Below are 21425 nucleotides of genomic sequence, written 5' to 3' on the forward strand. Positions count from 1 at the left end.
ATATATATATATATATATATATATATATATATATATATAGAGAGAGAGAGAGAGAGAGAGAGAGAGAGAGAGAGAGAGAGAGAGCTTGCACCGGGCCGTAGGAGTCTAGTGGAAACGACAGTGGGTGACAATGAGGCCGGAGAGCCAACTTTTGTATTTATAATTTTTCAAATATTGTATTTATTTGTTTATTTTACTTACTGAATTGCATTCGGGTGATATAACCACTGTAAGTCCTTTTAACATTGACAGGATGTGTCTACCAGACATAATTATGACATTCGATGACGTATATGACATTTCAGTAGGTCATTCCCGATAAGCGATAACTCTTATCTACGAAGGTATTTGGTTCCGTGTTACTTTCGAAGTTACATCTTGTAACGCATACAGAACTCATTGTAACATAACCAAAGTAATGTCACTGTAAATTGCCCTTGATCACGATAAGTCTGAAATCGTTGAAAAATTAGATTACTTATCGTCTTATCTTAAGAAATCTTGTAACACCTAGAAAGCTTTTGTGAGATAAACTCAAGGAGCAGGTATATAAGCCTTGCTGACTGTACCAGTAGTGAGTCTTATTCTTGAAGTGAAAGAATTTACACTGATATTTATTTATTTAATTTTTTTATTTTTTGAGAAGTTTGAATTCATTCATCAAGTTTTGATTTTAGCAACTTCTTGCGTTCTGGTCTGTTTCTCTAAAGTTAATGTTATAGTTTCACTTCTGTATTGAAATTTGAAGTCGTTTGTTTGGTTCAGTCTTTTGTTGAAACAGATATACTGAGAAATTTCACTCATTTGCTTTGGGAATTGAAAGGAAAGAAATCTTAGCTCCAGATCTTATCAAAGGCCACTTCGCAGATAAAGTTAATGATCTTATAATATATATATTTTTTTACGTACCGTAACCTTTTAATATGAAATCCCCAGTCTAAAGTGCAATAAGAAGCAATAAGTCTGTTGTAATAAATTATAATCTCAGATTTAAATGATCAAACAACAATATTAGGCCTTTGTCGTTTCTGATGGTAATCCCAACACATTAGCATTACCCCAAAACATAAAATATAATAGGAAAATTATTTATACCTTTCACATTGTAAGTAAAAGACAATTACCTAGAAGGTGATACAATCAGTGACATTTAATTGTTTATCTTCAACGAGTGAATCTTGAGGAATCTTAAATCCTTCTAAAAAGAAGAAGAAGAAGAAGAAGAAAAAGAAAAACAAAAGTAAGTCCCCAGCCAAATTTTTCAAGATGTCCTTAACAGACGGCCTTCCACTGATCGTCAGTAAGTACAAAGTTCATCAAGAATCCTTCCCCTTTCGTTCCTTTTACTGTACTTCCATTCATATTCTCTGTCTTCCATCTTACTCTCCAGCCTCTCCTAACAGTTGATTCATAGTGCAACTGCTTTGAGGTTTTCCTCCTGTTACACCTTTCAAACCTTTTCACTCTCAATATCCGTTTCAGCGCTGAATGATCTCGTAGGTCCCAGCGCTTGGTCTTTGTCCTAAATTCTATATTCAATTCATTTCAAGAATTCTAAGAAATTTGGTAAAATGGATTTCGTACATTTGATCGCCACCCGCTTTATGATTAAGCGAGGTTGGCAATGCGGTTTGTTCTTGACGTTCCGTGCGATATTACTTGTAATTTGCGTTTGATATTATTATTATTATTATTATTATTATTATTATTATTATTATTATTATTATTATTATTATTATTATTATTATTATTGATGATGGCGATGGGTGTAAAACAACAGCAAGAACAGTAATAATAGAAATGATGATGATGATAATAATAATAATTATTATTATTATTTTTTTTTCTATCAGTCATCCTATTCGACTGGGTGGTTTTTATAGTGTGGGGGGGTTCCGGGTTGCATCCTGCCTCCTTAGGAGTCCATCACTTTTTATTATTATTATTATTATTATTATTATTATTATTATTATTATCCCTTAATCAATTTCAGTTTAATCCTGAGCGTTGCAAATGGATAATAATAATAATAATAATAATAATAATAATAATAATAATAATACCCCTTAATCAATTTCAATTTCACCCAGGAGTCTGCAATTGTCAAACAACTCAAGCAACTGAAAAGTGTCACCAAGTGATCAATGAACTTCAATTTTTACATGTTTTTATCCTTGTAAATATGTGACTCAGTCTAAGCACTTTGAAACTGCTTGTGGTCACGAACCGTGGCTGTAAGACCCATTGTTCCGTGAAGAACAATGGACTGTTCTTAAGTCCCCCAACTCGTTCTTCTTCTTCCTCTTGTTTTCTTCTGGCCTGGGCAAGAAAAGGACGCTTGGTTGTCCTTCCCGTTGGCTTTTGTTGCTGTTCAGTGGTCAAGAATGTAATTGGCTGATTCGTTCGATAGGCCAAGATGGGCATTTTGTGATTAATTGGGCATTGGACCCACTTGCTTCCCATGCATTTTGCCCACTACTGGGCATTGGACCAAGTACCTTGACATGCACGATGCCCACTGAAGGGCACTGGAAACTGCCAAGACGGGCATTTTGCAAATTAATGGGCACTGGATCCACTAGCTTCCCGTGCATTGTGCCCACCAGTGGGCATTGGTCCCAGTGCCAAGACGAGCATTTCTTCCACAAATGGGCACTGGGCATAATGCCTTTACATGCATTTTACCCACTAAATGGGCACTGGAGTCACTGCCTCGAGATGCACGATACCCACCAATGGGCACATAACCCAGTGCCTTGGCAAGCACGATACCCACTGAACGGGCACTGTACCCGGTGCCCCGACATGAAAGATACCCACTAAATGGGCACCGGGGCCCAGTGCCTTCACATTCACGGTACCCCATGAAGATCACGTCCCCTATATTGGTTTAAATTGACGTCCCAGAAAGTTTCTCTAGTAACTCGGGGTCTTTTTGAACTTTCTTCTTCTTTGTTGCCATGCGACATACTTATTATTATTATTATTATTATTATTATTATTATTATTATTATTATTATTATTATTATTATTATTATTAACTTCTCTATTCATTTCGAATTGATGTTTATATATATATATATATATATATATATATATATATATATATATATATATATATATATATATATATATATATATATATATATATATAATATTCTTTAATTGCAGTCTCCTGAAATGCAAAGAGAGAGAGAGAGAGAGAGAGAGAGAGAGAGAGAGAGAGAGAGAGAGAGAGAGAGAGAGAGAGAGAGAGAGAGATTTAATATCAGTCTCCTGAAATGCAGAGAGAGAGAGAGAGAGAGAAATTACCTGTAGATTGCTTCAAGAGGAGAAAGACTATATGCACCTCTCTCTCTCTCTCTCTCTCTCTCTCTCTCTCTCTCTCTCTCCAATTGTCACCCCACGATGAGTACATAAGATAACCCATTCAAAAGGCGCATGCTGATAAGATAGCCTGGCGTCCAATCTTACACAGTAGCTTTTTAGCGAGCGTTGCAAGTGACGGTATTCGCGCAAACCGAGAAATTATTGTCGAATTTTTCGCGAAAAACGCCAAATTTACCAGTAAAACTCACTAAAATATTCGCGAATAATGTTAGATTCATTGGTAGTTGGAGAAGATCGCGAATATTTGGCTAATTATGAAAAAGAAGATGGAATAATTGATAGTCATTCATGAAGTACAAGGAAACTGAATAAATATGAATAAGATAAAAATAGTGATTTATTAGGCGTTAAACTGTTCAGAATTATAAGGAGTTATTTTTGGTATTTTGAAGCCTCTTAACGAAATCTAAAGCGAAGAAAGTCAAAATACGAGATTATTGTTGTGAAACTCGTCAGAATAATGAATAATTCATTCCGAAACCTCAGAATTTGAAAAAGGACCTGTGTTAAGGCATTGTGTCAACATAAATTTGGGTAAACTAAATCGTATACGGTTTAGATCAGAAAATATGAAAAAATAGAATGTCTAGTTATCAAAAAAAGAATTAAGGTTAACAATTGAAAAAAGAAATTTTTATATAGATTGTCTTGGAGAACTTGAGGAGGGATGGTTATTCACAAAAAATAGGGAAACGTATTAGTTCGTGCAACTTAGGAATTGTTTTTATATTTTTATGATAACGTAAAAATATGCAATGTTGATCTTGAATTTGAGGGAAGCGTGCAAGACATATATATGTGGGTTGGAACTTCGTAAAAACATGCAAGTTATGATTATTAGTGAAAAATGTCAATACAAAGGAGAAATAGTCATGGAATTGAAGTAATTAGGAAAAAAAAGTTAAACAACATCAGATAAAAGAAATTTATCTTGTCAGTTATGATGCTAAAGATATTGTGGTCGTAATGCATGACAGATAATATGAAAAGAGCTAAATAAATATCATTAAACTGGAATGTATAAAAATCTTGAATTGAAATGCTGAACAGTCTTTAATGCCAATTATATAAAAAAGAACTTTTTGGCATCCTGAAATTTTAAAACTTGAGAGAATTTAACCCTTAATTTCTCTACATAAAATGTTATGCCTGTAATTTAACAACCTATACTTAATACAATATTAAACTAACTTTAATTTCATCTTATTTTCTTAAATGATAAATATTCCAGCCGCTGGAGAGTGAAAAAAAGTATAAAGGTGAGAAATAACACTAAAGTCATACCGAGCGATTCGGACGTTTCCCCCCCCGAATCATGACCGAGTCGACGCCACTCATACGCTTGATGCGTTTCGGTGAGTTTTTGACTTTGACTTCGTCGGGCTGGTGGTGGCGGGGAGTGTTTTTGTGTTTGTCTCAAAAAAAAAATAAAAGCAAAGGTTTCGGACGCGCAGTGCTTTTTGTTTGCTTGTTGGTAACATGAAAAGGAGACGTGTTACATATTAACAGGAATATGAAGGTTACTGAGAGGTTACTAACTAAAGCTAGTTTTTAAGGACCTAGAGAAAGACGTGGTTGTTTGTTTTGTGGTAACTAATATTTTTATTAACTTTATAAATATTTATATATATATACATATATATTATACATATTTATATTTATTTAGGAAATACTGGATACTTTCATTTACACTTATAATATTCATAAAAACAAAGATTTACTCAATATATTTATAACTATCAGAAAATAACTTAGTAATTAATGAAAGGATATTAACCCTTATCAGCTGCTGAGTTTAAATTTTGATTCTTATAATGTAAATGAAATAATTACAAATAAAGGATTAACAATAATAATAATAATAATAATAATAATAATAATAATAATAATAATAATAATAATAATAATAATAATAATAATAATAATAGCATCATCAACATTGGAATAAAGGATGAAATGCACGATAATATTATTTAGATATCACAGAAACTATAATAATGATAATAGTAATTATAATAATAATAATAATAACCAAGAAATCAACCTTAATATTACTGTTGTACTTTATCGGTGACCATTACTATTTTGACGCCGGCTTATATTGCTAAATAAACACAGAAAATAAAGCATCGATTAATAATCATAAAAATATTATTTGTGGTTGTGCGTGGAGCTTGGGTTGCGGTTATGGTTGGGTCATGGTTGATTTAGGTTAAGGTCAGGTCAGGTTAAAGGATGCATGGTTAGATTGATTTCTGATTGATTTTTACGTTTTTATGTCAGCTGAGGTGAGTGGCTGTGTATAGTTTGTTTATGTTGTTTGTTTTAGTTTTCTTTTGGTTTGTGCATGTGTTTATATATATAATATAATATAATATATATATATATATATATATATATATATATATATATATATATATATATATATATATATATATATATATATATATATATATATAATCTTTCTGTTCCTGGTACATAAGCTAATATGTAATTACCATATGTATTTACTTTTCAGTTGTTTTTATTATATCACTCACAAGTCGGTATATGAATTGAATCTTCGTGAAAACACCTTTTTTTTTTTTGCAGGAACTTAAGTTAACGAGATGTTAATAATCACGCTGATTTTGCATAAAAAAACCAAAAGTATTACACACCTCAAATATGGTTCCGTCAATAGATTTCACTACAGCAATTCCATATTGAGTTTATTATTTTCCGCAGATTTTGCATAACGTCCGGAAGTACATGCGCGCGCACGGGGGTGCATGCACGCCCGCTCACGCATGCGTAAAAGTCAACATTCCTCTCATGCAACTGTGTAATGACAAGTCCCATAATGCCTCTTTGTTCAGCCATACACTGTGTCCCTCATCTCCTATCAGTTTAGTTATTTCATTTCTTCTTTTTCTTCTCTATGCAGCATTAGCTCTCTGTCTTAATTTGTTAAAAAGTATTTTATTGTTTTATAATAACCACAGGAATTCGTTTTTAGTTTTCTGTAAAAGAAAACTATTGTGCCGGCTTTGTCTGCCAGTCCGCACTTTATTCTGTCCGCCCTCAGATCTTAAAAACTACAGTTTTTATTTGATTTAAGGTTAAAGTTAGCCATAACCGTGCTTCTGGCAATTATATAGGATAGGCCGCCACCGGGCATTGATTAAAGTTTCATGGGCCGCGGCTCATACAGCATTATACCGAGACCACCGAAAGATAGGTCTATTTTCAGTGGCCTTGATTATACACTGTAGCGGCTGTGCGGAATGCTCGATTTATTCGGCGCATATTTTACCCTTTTTTTTTCTATAACCCGGAATATTGCCCTCAAAAGCTTTGCAACCTATATACCCCTCCTTTATCCTTTGAAGCTCGTGGAAGTCACATTTTGCAACTATAAATAGCCTTTATTTTTCCCACTCAACTCCATAGACAACTCTCATTTTCCAACAATTCCATAAACAACCTTTGTTATTTCCCCACAACTCCATAAAGGACCCTTATTTCCCCAGAGGTCCATAAACAACCCTTAGTTTTCCTTTCATCTCCATAAATAACCCTTATTTTCCCTTTCATCTCCATAAATAACCCTTATTTTCCACCTCAGCTCCGTAAACAACCCTTATTTTTCCTTTCATCTCCATAAATAACTCTCATTTTCCACCTCAGCTCCGTAAACAACCCTTATTTTCCCACTCTATCCCATAAACAACCATTTTTCCCCTCCGTATTCCATGAACAATCCTCCGTTTTCCCATTATTTCAGAAGACCTTTTACCCTCTGACTCCACAAACAAGCCTTATTTTCCCCTCTCCCTGGAAACAAGCCTTATTTTCCCCTCTCCCTGGAAATAAGCCTTATTTTCCCCTCTCCCTGGAAATAAGCCTTATTTTCCCCCTCTCCCTGGAAATAAGCCTTATTTTCCCCTCTCCCTGGAAACAAGCCTTATTTTCCCCTACACTCTGTTCCCCTTCAATGCTGTACCCCCTGCGAGGGAAGAGTATTAAAAAAATATAACACTTACGTAAACATAAAAACATTGTAAGATTATGTCGTGACCTTTCGTGCGGTCTTTTTGTAAATGAGGAAAGTCAGGTCACGCGAGAATATGAGGGGAAAATGAACGAATAAATCTGGTAAATACACAAGATTTATCGAAAACGAAGTTGAGACGTTATGATTTTGATTTTTTAAAAATATTTTTTAAATGTGCTTGAGAAAGGAAATGTATCGGTTTTTATTAAAGTATAATAGTTTCTATGTTATTAAGAGATGTTATTTTGATGATATGCAAAAATTACTTTTTTCTTGCATTCATATGAGGACCTGAATGTCCTTTTTCTCAATCGTATAAAAAAAAGCGTGACAGATATCCTGAAATTAAGAGAGAACAAGATTAAAAAAATTACCATATTTTCCACTTAACATCACAGTTTAAAAGTCTTAAGGGCAAAAAATAAAAGAACACAAAAGACCTCTGTATTTGATTCATAGCGCCAGACTTCGTGATTGCATGAAAGGCGTTAATTTTCCTTTGTCATGCACGCGGTCACGAGCCCAGTCAAGCTACGCTGAATGTTTTAGTCATGACTGGAGAAGGTGGAGGGTTTGACAGACAGTCAGACCTGTGCTTGTTTGGGACAGGTAACCATTGGCGACTGTCTCGAGTATCTCGACTCACTCCGATCAACGTTATGGAGAAGAAAACCACCTGTCTTGCTCAGATTGAGAAAGATCCCCCTATTGGTCAGTTTTGTTTTACAGTCGTTCCTGATTGGTCAGTTTTGTCCTGTAGTCTTTCCTGATTGGTCCCTTATAGTTTTGTCAGAGTTTCTGTAGATTCTCGTGACTGGACAGTTTTTTGTTTACTAGATTAACCCGATTAGTCAGGTTTCGATGGAGTCAGGTGAGGTAAATGGGTTGATTTCGCGCGTTCAGTGTAGTTTGTGTTGAGGTATAACCGCGCAACAGTTTCTTGGCAAACTGTTACTTAGTTCCTCTCTAATGTTGTGAATGTGATACTTCTAACCACGCGTCAACCTGAATTTCAACCGTATTACATATATGGAAAACCTCGAGGAGACACCTCTTTCACAAATGGACAATAACATTTCTCTGTCCACGAATGATAAATAGATATTTCTGAGCCATCAAGCTGGTTAAGGAAAGTAAGTCGAGCGCAGTCATAACCTGTGTTTTAATACAAGATGCCTTTACCAAGCGTGGATTTGGCCAAGTGCATTTTAATAAGAGTGCAAGCACGTAAGTTGAATTTCGTCATTTTATTTGTAACATTCATTGGCATGTAAGATATTAAAGTAATTAGGGAAAACTGAAGTAAGAGGAGAAGCCCAGACAATAACTGTAGAAATAAGTTTGATTACTGCTTCCTTCCTTTAAAGTCTTAGCGTCGTGCTGAGGCCACATCCATAACATTTCGCAATTTTTAAAAATCTATTGAGCTGTTGTATCCTAGTCATACTACCAGGACGTGACAGTTGCCAGTTATCGCTGGACAGTTATGAGTATTTGGCAACTCTTTGGGGTGGGCGTGGCTTTTATGTTAACTTAAAAAACATTGAGATATTGGCGTCACAAACAACTCGCCAGGTTTATACTGTATATTAGAATTAGTCATATATTCGCACGTAAAAAAGACCCAGTTACTTCTCCTCATTACGAAAGAAGCTAAAAGGGAAAATAAACAAAACTGCATATAAGGATATTCTCACACCACCCTTTAGAAAGTAGATTACGGAACCCTTCTACTTATTTGAGAGGGGTAGCTAATGGTCATGCAAAGAAAGGTTACTGAACTCATTTAAATAAATGAATGCTAATGGAGGTGACCCTTTTTGGGGGAGCCTGCTGATTTCTGTTGGTACTTTGGAGATGGTCGATTTGAATGCGGGTGTGTGTTTGTAAGTTTTTATTCTTATTAGCTGTTAATGAATGGATTCGTAGCCACTTGTGTATGTCTTTTTTTGTATTTTTAGCAGCCATATTTTATGTATATAAATAAACAAGGGATACAAGCACACAAGATAATGTAAACATGTATGTGTATGTAAAACACGTCATAAACACAGGTCGACAACTTACCACATACATCTCACAAGCATGTTGAAAACAAGTAACCAACATTGTTTGTCGAAGCTAGTGCAAATGCAGTCATAATTACCATTGAGTTGTTGATTTGTATTCCATGTGTTTGTGTTGTTTGTGACATGCGTGTGATAAGTTGGAGACGTTTATTTGGTGTCAAGTGTCACCTGTCCATACAGTGATGGTATCTTGAGAACTACAGTGAGTCACTGACTTGCATTTAGTCTGTTTGTAATGTTCGCGACTTATGAACGATAAGTTGGCAACTCGTGACCGATAAGTTGGCGACTTGTGAGCGATAAGTTGGCGACTTGTGACCGATAAGTTGCCAACATTTAATTGGCGTTAGTTTCACCTGCCCATAGACTGATAGCGTCTTCAGGTGGTTGAGAGCGGACTTCGCATAGTTAAGTGTCCAAACCAGAAGGTTTAGCGATGGCATTGTTAGAACATTTGTGGAAATACTTTTGTCAGTTGCCAAGATTTTAATTAGAGAAGTCGATAGCTTGAGAGTCTTGGCCATTGTTTTGTTTGTTTATGCGAATCGTATAAAGCGGGTATTCACACTGCGGCTTATGCATATTTTTTATGTACCAAATGTTTGTGAAGGTACACAAATTATATATAATATATATATATATATATATATATATATATATATATATATATATATATGTGTGTGTGTGTGTGTGTGCGTGTGTATGTATGTATGTATGTATGTGTGGTATACTTCGATTTATGTGTAGTTTTTATGTACCATATGTTCATGTAGTCACACACACATATATATGTATGTATGTATGTATGCATGTATGTCTATATACATGGTGTATAAACTTCATGAAATATCACATTTGGTTACTTTCTATGATTATCAAAATTATCATATTCTGATTGAACGGAACATTTTCTCAGACTTACAAGGCAAACAAAATAAAAAATAAATTAAATGAATTCGTTTCTCAAGAGTCGTTTCATAATACAAACTAAATTCATTTAGACTAACACAGTGAATGTGGTTGCTTAGCGTTTATTTCCGGAGAACCAAGTAGGAAAATATCTTGCATTTTATTTCGGTTCAATTTTGGCTCGGGATATGTGCTGCAAAGCCCCTCTGTTTCCTTTTGAAATACGGAAGACTGACTCTCTCTCTCTCTCTCTCTCTCTCTCTCTCTCTCTCTCTCTCTCTCTCTCTCTCTCTCTGTCGGTGTTCATGTATGTTGTGTACGTATACTGTTTAAAGATGAAATATATTGAATAAATAAAGATAAATAAATAAACAATAAAATAAATAAAATATCAATAAATAAAAGAATTAAATAAATAAATACAATAAATAAAAATATAAATAAATAAAAAATTAAATAAATAAATAAAAGTAAAAAAATAATAAAAAAATAAAAATTTGTAAATAAATAAGCATAAATAAATAAAAAAAAGTAATTAATGAGTAATTAAAAATAAATAAATGAAAATACATAAATAAATAAATATGTGTGTGTGTGTGTGTGTGAGAGAGAGAGAGAGAGAGAGAGAGAGAGAGAGAGAGAGAGAGAGAGAGACTTTGTGTCCCAGTTGGAACCAGTCTGTCTGTATATATGTGTGTGGGTTAAGGCAAAAGAGAGAGAGAGAATTTCAGTGCTTAATAAACCTAAATGCTTTTGTCCCATCGCATCACACTACACTTATCAAACCCGTTAGCTTTCGGGCCTTATTATAACCCATTGCCTCTAGCACCAGTCATCTCTGCATTATTGCAAGCTATGGCACTATAGAACCCCTCCCCCAATCTTCTTATGTGCCATGGGACAGGCATAAATGTCTCGAGGCATAGTTGCGTAACTTTGATGTGGCAACGAGTTTAATGGGGTGAAACTGGACTGACGCTAGATGGTTCGCGTTAAGACTGATAAAACTGACTCTCTCTCTCTCTCTCTCTCTCTCTCTCTCTCTCTCTCTCTCTCTCTCTGTCTCTCTCTCTCTCTCTCTCTCTCTCACACACACACACACACACACACACACACACACACACACACACACACACACACACAGAGTTTATATCCAGCACTGTAGTATTCTAATATATTCTGTCTTCTATACTGTATATCCATTGTATGATATCACCTCTCTCTCTCTCTCTCTCTCTCTCTCTCTCTCAAGGGAGCAAAGCGAAGGAATGCTTTGGTATAATCATTAAAAAAAACTATTTTCGTACTACTAATACTACTCTCTCTCTCTCTCTCTCTCTCTCTCTCTCTCTCTCTCTCTCTCTTTCTCTCTCTCTCTCTCTCTCGGAAAGCGAGAAACGAAGACGAGAGGAAGACATTCAATCATTCGTAATTCCCGAGAGAGAGAGAGAGAGAGAGAGAGAGAGAGAGAGAGAGAGATTCGGTGAAGGGAAACGGTGGGAGAAGGAAAGGAGGTTGAGGAAAGGGGGGGATGGGGAGGGGGAAAGTGAGGAGAAAACCGCTGGTTTTGGGGGGGAGGGGAACATTTGGAGCCGAGGAACCAGTTGTGGTGTAATTGGTGTCTCTGAAGGAACACGGACGCAAAGTGCTCTTGAGTTATCTTACGCCTCTGGTGTTTGATTCCCTTTGACTATCGTACGATTTTGACGGAGTATTATTGTGCTTTAATCCGTCATGTCATACATGAGGAATTTGTCAAGATGAGTAAAGGGATTTTGTGGGTTTTTCCCGTCGCGTTGTAATTAAATGATACAGAAAAACCACTTGATCTAAGTGTTTGCAAGTCATGACACATTTTTAACTCGCTGCGTAAAAGGAACCAGTGTGCGAGATTGCAGATAAAAGTATGTTACAATTGTGAGAAATTATGTGGTGAAGTTTTACAGTTAAACGTACGTTGCAAACTATACTATTTATGAAAATGGTGAATATGTAAAAAAAACTTAAGATTTTGCAAGCTTGCCAGTGTTTGAATACTTTCATGAATTTGATCTGAGAATCACAACACGGAAAATGTTATCCCGTTTGCGCCTCCGTAAGTTTATGCAATATAATTAATTTAGATATTTACGGGGAAAAATTATATAATTAGCTTAAAATATTTGATTTGTTTCCTAGTTAATAAGTAAATGTTATGCCCTTGGCAAAATCTGGTATTGCCGGAAAAAATTATTTTTTGTGTTTATATCATCCTAATTCGATTTCAAAGGACAGTTAATTAAAAATTATATAGGACTGTTCATCAAAGATAAAGATATCCCCCCCCCAAAAAAAAACTAATCAAAATTGTAATCCGTTGAAAAAACCCAGCTTTGCAAATTCAGAAACGAGCTTCCAAAACCATTTATAGAAAAACCCAGTGCCGAATTATTGCAAGATGTTTCCGTCAAAACCTGACAAAAAGAAGAAAAGACCCGGTCTGCTTTCCTTGAAGAAGCTACGCAAGAACACGATCGTAGACTTCAGGAATGGAAAGATTTACTTCAGACCCAGTAAGGCTGTGGTGGTTTCCTGCTGTGTAGGCCTACTTAACCACCGCTGCGTTTGCCGAGACTAACAGCGAGTTTCGCCTTGTATTTATGGTTCTTTAAAATGAATGTTTCCTTTGACGTACGGAAATTTAAACGGGGAATTAACATACCTTTTGTTTGGACTAACTGCTGGTTGGTTTTTGTGTCGTTTTATTAAGTCTCTTGAGTGAAAGTAAACCTCTTCCTATTGTTGTTTACGTTTGAAGTTATGGGTTTTCAAGTTAATTGTATCGAAATGTGGCGTTCAAATCCCGTAGACTTTATTCAATGAAATTTTATCTGAGATTAAGAGATCACTGTATAGAAGTGAATAATAATAATAATAATAATAATAATAATAATAATAATAATAATAATACTTGTTACTATTATAAAATTTAATTTTATGTTTATGAAATATAATAATAAAAATAATTTATTATTATTATTATTATTATTATTATTATTATTATTATTATTATTATTATTATTATTATTATTATGCCTCACATTTAATTATAACCGATAACTGTTTCCACGTAAATGTCTTCTCAAACTACATGCATTATCAATATTTTGCTCTTACGGGATAAGTGTTTTTATCACTTAATTAGATAACCTCAGTAAGGGTAAACATTCTAAATATATTGTTAACGGATAATTGTGGTATTTTAATAATGATGAAGACAAATTGTTCGATAACTTATTCTGATATTTTTTGGAGTTACCTTGGGGTGGGATTATTCTCTCTCTCTCTCTCTCTCTCTCTCTCTCTCTCTCTCTCTCTCTCTCTCTCTCTCTCTGACTGCATTAAGGAAAAAATAAAACCAAGATTAAAAAGGTGTTTTGATGATAAAAAAGACTAAAATGTTTCATGACTCATTCTAATAATTATTGAAGTTACTTTTGAGTGGGACCTCTCTCTCTCTCTCTCTCTCTCTCTCTCTCTCTCTCTCTCTCTCTCTCTCTCTCTCTCTCTCTCTCTCTACAAGAATCTTTCTCACATTACCAGTTATTCGGAGAAGAAGCTTACACAACCGTCCGTTATTTTGGAAAGAGGTTTTGGCAGGACGTGCAGAGAGAGAGAGAGAGAGAGAGAGAGAGAGAGAGAGAGAGAGAGAGAGAGAGAGAGGGAGACTTCCAGCTCCTACCTGCTTCCCCCCCACCCGCTCCCCCCAACCTCCCTTGGGCAGAATGCCAGATAAGAAGGGCAAGGGATAAGGTATTAGTACTTTGTTGAACCCACGTGAAACAATGTTTCCTAAAACTGGTATCTCAACCTGTTTGTTTATAAGTAACAATATTGCCTTAAACGTTTTGTGTATTATGCGTTTTCTTTATTAATTAAACGTTTCTTTGGCTTTGACACCTTGTTTTCTCACCCATTCTCGCTCGAACCAGATTAAATTAGTGAGGTTTTTGCATGTTTTAATAATGGATATTTCCCAGGCCACATTGTGACCCATTAACTCTCCGGCGGCCGCCCCCCCACCTTCTCTATCCTATTATCTCCTATATCTTTTGTCTTATCTGTTACGTCCATTAATAGAAGCTCGTTGTTGATAGAAACCTATCAAATGATAAGAATGATTAGATGGGAGGACAAGTGAGCGTTGGAAGAGGTACGGGAAATTAACAAAGCTTTTCTTTATCGATAAATTATTATAATATGATTTTTTAATTAATATATCTTAATTGAGCCTTTTTCGAGTGTTCATATAAATAAGCTTTTATTTAGTCTTAATATTATTGAATAACTTCTGCCTTACTTGTGTGGTTGAACATTATTTTTGCTTTCATAAATTAAGCCACTGTCCAGTTGGTATAAATACATGCATGTACCTCAAGTGAAGTTTTAGAGAGAGAGAGAGAGAGAGAGAGAGAGAGAGAGAGAGAGAGAGAGAGAGAGAGAGAGAGAGAGAGACTGGCTTTATTCTGTCTCACAGAAGCCGGGCTACTCAACAAACCTCCAGGTAGACAAAGCACCTACCCCCATCCCTCCCCTAGAACAATCAAGCAAGCAGATTCCGTGCTTTCGCAACATTCATCATCCGGAATAGATCGTTACTGGTGGTGTTTGCTGGTGAAGAACCTGCTGTATTTTGTTTGCTGGTATGATAGTTCCTGGTTACCTTGTATGCTGGCTAACTTTGTGCCTGCTGTATGTTTCTGCTGTATGTGAGTGTGTTTATGTTTGTATTGAATTCTCACGTTTGTACTATGCATATTGCGTATTTCATTAACACTGTATGCATTGTATTTCATGAATACTGTGTAAAATGTGTATTTCATTAATATACTTTCCTAATATATCATTAGGAATTATTTCCAGCTAAGCTCCTTGATTGTAATTACTGCTGTTAAAACGTCATAACTATATGAATGGCTTCTTTGAAATGGTTTTATCTTAGACTATAATCTAATTATTTTGTACTTTCCATAAAATCTCTGACTAGTCACTGTGTATGTATGTATGTATGTATGTATGTATATGATTTCAGTTCATTGTGCACGTATATTGAGGTAATATTTATATGCGAGAGTTATGCGTGTATTTACACTGTATACACAATCTTTTAGGTGTAGTATATAAAAAAAGTATATATGTTCTTAAGATTATAAAGCATATGTTTTCATAAGTTGCACGAAGAATATAAAGAATAGAGAGCAGAAGAAACGAAGACTGTAATAGTGCGTAAGAATACTTCATATCAAAGTATATAAGTTCAGCTCGATTGTTACAAATGCTTCAATAAATCATCCCTGTCTCTCTCTCTCTCTCTCTCTCTCTCTCTCTCTCTCTCTCTCTCTCTCTCTCTCTCTCTCTCTCTGAAGACGTAATGCAATTATACTGTTCTCCTACAATTGTGCTGTCTGTACAAATAGCTACCCAAAAGCCTATACCTTCCTCTCTCTCTCTCTCTCTCTCTCTCTCTCTCTCTCTCTCTCTCTCTACATCCCGGTTGGCAAGTAGCAACAGACGTGGCACTGCTTAGGAGAAGGAGTGCCACAAAGAGGTAATAGAAATAGGAGTCTGGGCGTCTGTGCCAGTTTTGCTAGAGAAACGCGAGAGGAGTTGTCTGGGAGAGAGAGAGAGAGAGAGAGAGAGAGAGAGAGAGAGTGTGTGTGTGTGTGTGTGTGTGTGTGTGTGTGTGTGTGTGTGAGAGAGAGAGAGAGAGAGAGACTTTTGGAGTAGCCAATTGTATGGACAGCACAGTTGTATAAGTAGAGATTTAATTATAATTGCATGATGCCTTGAGAGAGAGAGAGAGAGAGAGAGAGAGAGAGAGAGAGAGAGAGAGAGAGAGAGAGAGAGAGAGAGAGAGAGACTCTGACAGTGTACTTGTTGAAGACGCATTTTTTTTTGTCAAGCGTTTTTTCTTTATTTTATTGTTTTTTTCTCATATAGACTACGCAATTAATGTTTATCCCTCTAATATATATATATATATATATATATTTATATCATACATATATATATATATATATATATATATATATATATATATATATATATTTATATATATATATATATATATATATATATATATATATATATATATATATATGTATATATATATATACATATATATATATATATATATATATATATATATATATATATATATATATATATATATATATATATATATATATATAAAATACAACTAAATGCATTTAGGTGCACAACATTAACGTTGAAATTTTAAAAAAGATTAACGCCTGAATGTCACAAACAGATTAACATACATCTGAAAACTCAGCCGTGTGAAAAATGTTGTCGCCAGCATAATCCTATAATGGGTTCCTCTTCTATTTTTTTAGAGTCCTTTATAACTGTGCTTCAAGCCATATGTCATTGTCCGACTTAATTGGAGCTGAAGTATATAATAGATGTGTCACAGAGAGAGAGAGAGAGAGAGAGAGAGAGAGAGAGAGAGAGAGAGAGAGAGCCATATGGACAGCCCTTTTGTACAAGTATAAAATTAATTATAATGACATGACGTCTTGAGAGAGAGAGAGAGAGAGAGAGAGAGAGAGAGAGAGAGAGAGAGAGAGAGAGAGAGAGAGAGAGAGAGAGGGGTGGGGGGAATAGCCATATGGACAGCCCTATTGTACAAGTATAAAATTAATTATAATGACATGACGTCTTGAGAGAGAGAGAGAGAGAGAGAGAGAGAGAGAGAGAGAGAGAGAGAGAGAGAGAGAGAGAGAGAGTGCCATTGCTGGCATACTAAACTTAATACAAGATAAGGAAGGAAGAGCTATTAACTGATTGGTTCCTATCCTGTAATAGCTAGCTATTCATTATGATGACAAGATGTCACGGAGATTGTAGATGGGAGAATCTTCATTATATCGCTATCTGTATGTATGTATATGTATATATATATATATATATATATATATATATTACATATATATATATATATATGTATATATATATATATATATATATATATATATATATATATATATATATATATATATATATATATATATATATATATATATATATATATATTTTATTTTTGAATCTTGCCTATTTTTTAATTTGTTCAATTTAATCTTGTTTTTTGATGATTCTGTCATTTTTTCATGTTTTTGATAATAATAATAATAATAATAATAATAATAATAATAGTTCAACAAAAATATTAATTATAAACTGGCATACATATTTTGTTGCAATTTGGTACAACTGCATTAAGACCCATTAGCGGAAAAGTGAAATATAATTCTTATCATCTGATTTTCATGAGCACTTATAAAGAGCTTTTGCTGTTATGAGGCAGTGATAATGAGAGATAAGAACGCTTACTTGAGAGTTTGAGGCAAATAAGATAAAGACTGATCTCTCAGTGGCAATCCTTGACCTATTGAAGATTATTTTTTTTTTTTTCATTTTGTTATAAACTCGTTTTCTTTTGATAAGTGTGGTGTTTATTGTTATTTAATTTCCACGAAAAGTCATTTTGATCTATTTCTGAGAGAGAGAGAGAGAGAGAGAGAGAGAGAGAGAGAGAGAGAGAGAGAGAGAGAGAGAGAGAAATGGTTCAATGTTTTGTTTTTGTTTTCCAGTGAAATGAAAAAAAAATCGTCTCAAAATAATAACACGGTGACGTCAGGCCACCTGAGAGAGAGAGAGAGAGAGAGAGAGAGAGAGAGAGAGAGAGAGAGAGAGAGAGAGAGAATCCATTCCAGCTCCTTAAGAATTTTTGGGCTTTTCCTTTTTGTTCCCGTAATAATAAAAACACTTTTATTTGCACTTTTATGTCACACCACTTTCTAGTTACAGCCAACTGGTAGTCCCCCTCCCCTCCCTCTCCCCTACCTTCCCTTCCCAACCCCCCACCTCCCCATGACTCATACAGCTGAATGGAAGTCCTCAGATGACACAATATTAATAGAACTTCCCTTAATGAGGCGAGAATATAATTTAACGTCAGATTACCTGTGGTCATTGTACCCTAGAACCTCAGGTCAGGATCAAAGTAAACCTTTGAGGTCAGAATGGTGATTGATAATGTATTTTGAGGACGGGCATTGTAACTCTTTATTTACAGTCTTACCCTTTCTTGGGGGTATTATTTTCCTAGGGGTGGGGTGGGGTAAGGGTTTATTGAAGGAGGAGGTTGTGTAGGGCGGGTGGGGAGGGTCATTGAATGAGGTGGTGGCTGAGGTACATGAGATTGCGCGTTGAAATTTATTTATTCATTACGTTTATTTTTTTGCATATTCCATTATTCATCTGTTCATGAATCTATCTGAACAATGATCCCATCTATTTGTTTATCTTATTCATTTCGTTTATTTATTTATTAATTTTTTGCATATTCCTTTATACATCTACTCAGGAATTTATCGTACGAATTATCCCATTGCTTTATTTTATCTCATTTTTTGGACTTATTTGTCACCAACAGACCCGATTTGGTTGCCCAAATTAGGTTTGGGCGCAAACAGTTCATCGCAACATCTACCATTCTTCCTCTCAGTTAAATTCAGCTTCCACACTTTATTATCATAAAGGAGGACTCTTCTAGCAATCCCTTATTGCAGTGTTCGTGTGTGTGTGTGTGTGTGTGTGTGTTTCATTTCCAGGTTTCCAGAATGAGCGTGGGGAAAGGTGGACTGTCCTTAATTAGTTATTAGAACGGTATAATTTACATATCTGGAAGCGAATCAAGGCATGTGCTATGATCATTAATCTTCTTTGATTTGTATGCTTTGCAGAACAGACCATGGATATGTATACATATTTATATATATGTATATATATATATATATATATGTATATAATTCACCATATTATCCACAGAACAATTATTCTTTAATTTCACTATATTGACTGCAATTATATCCCTGATTATATACTTGTTTATTTTTTCACTTCTACGCACTAGTTCCCGCAAAGACGTTTTTACTGAAGAAAATTAAATTAACCAATACATCGCTGAATAGAGCTGCAACAACAACAATAAAAACAACAACAAAAGAAAAAAAAAACTGTCGTATCGAACGGTTCCATCCACGAGCGTTGGGGAAGCTTTTTTTTTTTTTTTTGTCACTTTGGAAATAAAAATAGTTTGCTATTTCCCGTAAAGTTTTGATGAATAGATAGACAGATAGAAAGATAGATAGATAGATAGATAGATATGCACATAGATAAATGAATAAAAAAAGGGCGAGAAAGTAAAGAAAAGTATGAGAAGGGCTGTGATAAGTTTCGTGAGGGGAACAAAGGAATTGTAGCTTTAGATTTCCACACACACACACACACACACACACCACAGATAAATAGACAGACAGATAGACAGATAAAATAAGGCGAGAGAATGAAGAAGAGGATGAGGAGGAGCTGTGATAAATTTCGTGAAGAGAACGAAGGAATCTTGTCTTTACACACACACTCACACACACCCCTTCCCAAAAGGGGTCGCCCTTTGTAGTGAATGAATCGATTATTCATTCATCACTTTAATGGAGATTCGCATAGTATCTCTCTTGGTGTTACCTGTCTTCGATCCACTTCCCCCAAAGTATGTCTGGATATGGACCACAACCCCCCCTTCCCACTAACCCCCCCCCCCGCTTACTCTCCCCGTCACCAAGGTACTTCTTTCAAGCCTGTATAATTCTGAAAGATGAGTAAATGGAATGTATGAATAAATGTGAAAAAAATATATAAGCAAATTGATAAATAAATATAAATGAATAAATGGGAAAATATATAAGCAAGTAGGTAATTATTACAATATATGTGAATAAATGTGAATGTTATTTAAGCAAATAGATCACTAATAAAATATATGAATAAATGTGAAAAAATCTGTTAAGTACGGCTACAGATATGTAACTACATAATTCAGGTAAATAAATAAATAACTGAATTAGACAACTTAAAACCAGTTATAAAATTTTGCATGGTTCTAAAATTAATACTTTTAAAATTTTTTTATTAGATTTATTGTTAATTAATTTTAATAACTTTTGAGATTGGCCTTCTTCATTTTAACACATTCCTGCTCACGTTAAACTCCTACAGTCTGTTGCAAGTTTCTAAACAATGGTTGTGGGGTGAGGTTGCTCGCCTTACCCATGACCCGCCCACCCCCAAGATGGTGTTGGAAACAAGTTATTGTCTTTGGACTTGAGTTGGTTAATGTCTGTTATCAACAAATTAACTTTACAGTTAAAGTATTAAGTTAACGTGTGAAGGTTGTTAATATTTTGTTAAAATACAACGAAGATAAAGATTTTTTGAAATTTTGTCATAGATTTTAACACCATATATATATATATTTAATTTTATCATTTTATATCTAATGATTTAGTGAATGTTAACGTTATGATGAATATTGTATACATTATAATTAAACAGTGATATTAACTGGGATTCATCACATTATTAAGATGAACTCCTTTGGGTGAAATTATCAGTTATTCCAATTATTAATAATCTTATTTTTCTTTTTTTTGCAGTCCAGGATTCGGGGATGTCGACCCCAACATCCGCGAGAAAATTGTAAGTATATAAACTTTATATATAAACTTATATAAGTTTAAAAATATGTAGATAAGTATTTTAGTAAATAGAAGTGTATAAAATCTTTGGAAAAATTGTGTATACTTTGTAAGTCTTTTGGGGGTGTTTAGAAGGGGTTGACGTGCTGGTAATGAGCCCTGTTTGTTGGAATATATCATTGCCTTCATATAAGGGCTTAGAGTTGCCAGTCCCGTTGACCTCTACGTCTAAAAAAAAAAAAAACATTACATTTTAGTAAGGCGCGAAATTCTTTCTTGACTGAAAATTATTACCAAAAGTTTGATTACGTTGTCGTCGACTCTCGTGACAGTTGACTGCATTCTATAATATCTCTCTCTCTCTCTCTCTCTCTCTCTCTCTCTCTCTCTCTCTCTCTCTCTCAGTATACAACCCCCTTCAAT

At 34.7% G+C, this 21425-nt stretch overlaps 1 protein-coding gene across 1 annotated transcript in view; it reads left to right on the plus strand.

Annotated features, from left to right (window-relative positions):
- The window catches only part of LOC136852966 (transient receptor potential cation channel subfamily A member 1 homolog), a 64142-nt gene that overhangs the window by 14896 nt on the left and 27821 nt on the right, over nt 1-21425 (plus strand). Inside the window, 1 exon segment of the mRNA XM_067128034.1 lies at nt 20961-21003. Coding sequence (XP_066984135.1) covers nt 20961-21003 — 43 coding nt within the window.

Source organism: Macrobrachium rosenbergii, chromosome 26 (genome assembly GCF_040412425.1).
Source record: "Macrobrachium rosenbergii isolate ZJJX-2024 chromosome 26, ASM4041242v1, whole genome shotgun sequence".
NCBI lineage: Eukaryota > Metazoa > Arthropoda > Malacostraca > Decapoda > Palaemonidae > Macrobrachium > Macrobrachium rosenbergii.